Source organism: Phytophthora cinnamomi, assembly GCF_018691715.1.
Source record: "Phytophthora cinnamomi strain GKB4 chromosome Unknown Contig18, whole genome shotgun sequence".
NCBI lineage: Eukaryota > Oomycota > Peronosporomycetes > Peronosporales > Peronosporaceae > Phytophthora > Phytophthora cinnamomi.
Window position 1 is genome coordinate 131,276 of NW_027150951.1, and position 2,624 is coordinate 133,899.

Sequence of the window (2,624 nt, forward strand, 5' to 3'; positions counted from 1 at the left end):
TCCTCTCTGTTCCGTCTCTCGCACGTCCACACAGTGTACTTCATCCCGTAAATACCAACGCCTCTCCATATGTACCCACATGTACCCAACCACACAAAAAAACGAAATTCCACTCGTCTATGTCCGTGTTTGAGCAAATGTCCCGATAAAATTCCTGCGGCTGTCGTTCGCCCGACCTGATCCCTCAACGTCCATCGACGTCACTTGAGATCATGGCGGGTGGCGCATCGGACGCTTCGACGCAGCGCGTGGCCACGCAGGTGGCGGTGGCGGCCGCGGGCGCCGCGCTGGCCTACTACGTGGGGGCTCGCAACAAGAACGCTCGCCGTGCTGCGGCCCAGCGGCGCGCGCAGGCCGTGGCGCAGGCGCAGGCCTTGGCGCTGCCCACGGAGCTGCAGCGCCGCAAGCTCACGTCTGTGGTGGTGCGCGTGCCGGCCACGACGGCCAACATGGGCCCTGGCTTCGACACCATCGGCATGGCGCTGGACATCTGGACGGAGATCTCGGCCGAGGTCGTGGCCGGCCCGGCCGGCATCTCCCTCACCAACGAGGGCGAGGGCGCGGCCGAGCTGCCCACGGACGAGACGAACCTCGTGGTGGTGGGGCTCAAGGCCGCGTTCCAGGCCGCGGGCGAGCCGCTGCCGCGCGCGCTCAAGGTGCACTGCAAGAACCGCATCCCGTTCGCGCGCGGGCTCGGCAGCAGCTCGGCCGGCATCGTGGGGGGCATCATCGCCGGCCTCGCGCTGGCGGGCATGCGGCTGCCCGTGCACGGGCGCGAGGAGCTCCTTCAGCTGGTACGTCAGTACATGTTGAGTGAGTGTTGCGCTATGTCAGTACATTTGTAACACAGAAGTACTGGTTTATGTTGACCAGGCGTCCGAGATCGAGGGCCACCCGGACAACGTCGCGCCCGCCATCTACGGCGGCCTGCAGCTCGGCATCTTCGCCGACGACCGCTGGTACTCGTCGCGCGTGCAGATCCCGGACGGCCTGCAGTGCGTGGTGTTCATCCCGGACTCGACGGGCCCCACGAGCGTCGCGCGCGCCATCCTGCCGCCGGACGTGCCGCGCAAGGACGCCGTGTTCAACATCGGGCGCGCCGCCATCTTCGTCAACGCCTTCCGCTCCGGCAACCTGGACGAGCTGCGCTACGCCACGCAGGACGCGCTGCACCAGCCGCAGCGCGGCGCCGCGCAGTACCCGCACCTGGAGCCGCTCATCAAGGCCGCGCTGGGCGCCGGCGCGCACGGCTGCTTCCTCAGCGGCGCCGGCCCCACGGTGCTGGCCATCACCAGCGGCCGCGCAGGCGACATCTTCACGCAGCAGCTGGCCGAGCGCCAGGAGAACAAGGTGGCCAACGCCATGCGCGAGGCCGCCGCCGCGCTCGGCGTCTCCGGCTGCGTCTTCATCACCAACCCGGACCACCGCGGCGCCTTCATTGTGCGCGCGGAGCCGCAGTTCTCGGACCGCTCGGTCGCGCGCTACGAGGGCGACGTCGCCGACCTGTAGACTGCTGCTAGGTTGGAACCGGTGGCAGGCCCCGGCGGAGATGTTCTATTATACACGCGGGAGTGAATCGTGAAATGGAACGTCGCCATGCTTGGTGCCTAGTACACGAACAGCGCTGAGCTGTTGCTGAGTTATCCCGTCCTAGACATACACCTGGTTGAACCGAAACATACGAACAGCGCGGTGATGTTGGAGGGTGGTATATGTATTTCGTCTTTTCAGTGAATTCGGTGACAACTGTACGTGGATCGAGACTCGAGTCGAGCAGTGCCGCTGCTCGGTAAAGCTGCTATTCCAGTGCAAGACCCAGCTCACGTAGCTCCCCAACGTCATCGACTCCATCTCTCGCCTTTTGGGCTCCTCGGTGGGTCTTCCACTCGATCGAGCATGCACGTTTGGGTCGGTCCGGCTTCTGGAGCGCATCTGCAGTATAGCGCAGTCTACGCTAATAATTATGGTGCATATTGCGCTGGCGATTAAGGATTAGTTTAACTGGAGGCGGTTCAGCTCAAAAACCTGAAAATGGTCCAGTGGCTCTCGCCTACCAGGAAGTTTCAAGGTTGCGCGGTTTCTAGTTTTGTAGTAGACGAGTTAACTGGGCTGGGGTGGATGGAAGGATTGCTGCTTTTCTGGGTGAAACTACGCAAGGGAGAACAGGTCATTGCATTGACTGGGGGTGGACGATGCAATCGGCGAATGGTTGCTTGAGTGCCGAACGGAGGGGTGTACGTCGATGGGGCCGCGAGGAATGGACACCTTAATGTCATCAAATGGCATCACAAAAATCGATCGGAGGGTTGCACGTCGGAAGCAATGGTCGGAAGTTGCGAGGATCGGCCACCTGCGAGTCGAGGAGTGGTTGGTTTACATCCACCGAAGTGGTCTTGATGCAATTTCCGTACCGATATATTTGAGATGTTCCTCTTTTTGCATTGTCGATAGTTTGTATACAGAGATTGCTGCGATAAGAGCCTATTTTTTATGATGGAGATCTGACTGGGTTTTTGAGCCCCACCTGGCTTTCCTAGGTATCGTTGAGCAAAATGAGCCATGACTACCGCCCTTCTCATCCGTTCATACTGCTACTGCAGCAAGTATTCTAAGAGAAGGTAGGA

At 61.1% G+C, this 2,624-nt stretch overlaps 1 protein-coding gene across 1 annotated transcript; it reads left to right on the plus strand.

Annotated features, from left to right (window-relative positions):
* Positions 1-212: 212 nt before the first annotated feature.
* IUM83_17910 (homoserine kinase) lies at positions 213-1,509 on the plus strand (the record flags this gene model as incomplete). The annotated part of the gene is made up of 2 exons (XM_067942880.1): positions 213-794; positions 874-1,509. 2 exons carry the CDS (start codon positions 213-215, stop codon positions 1,507-1,509), a joined length of 1,218 nt encoding a protein of 405 aa, XP_067795915.1.
* Positions 1,510-2,624: the final 1,115 nt, after the last annotated feature.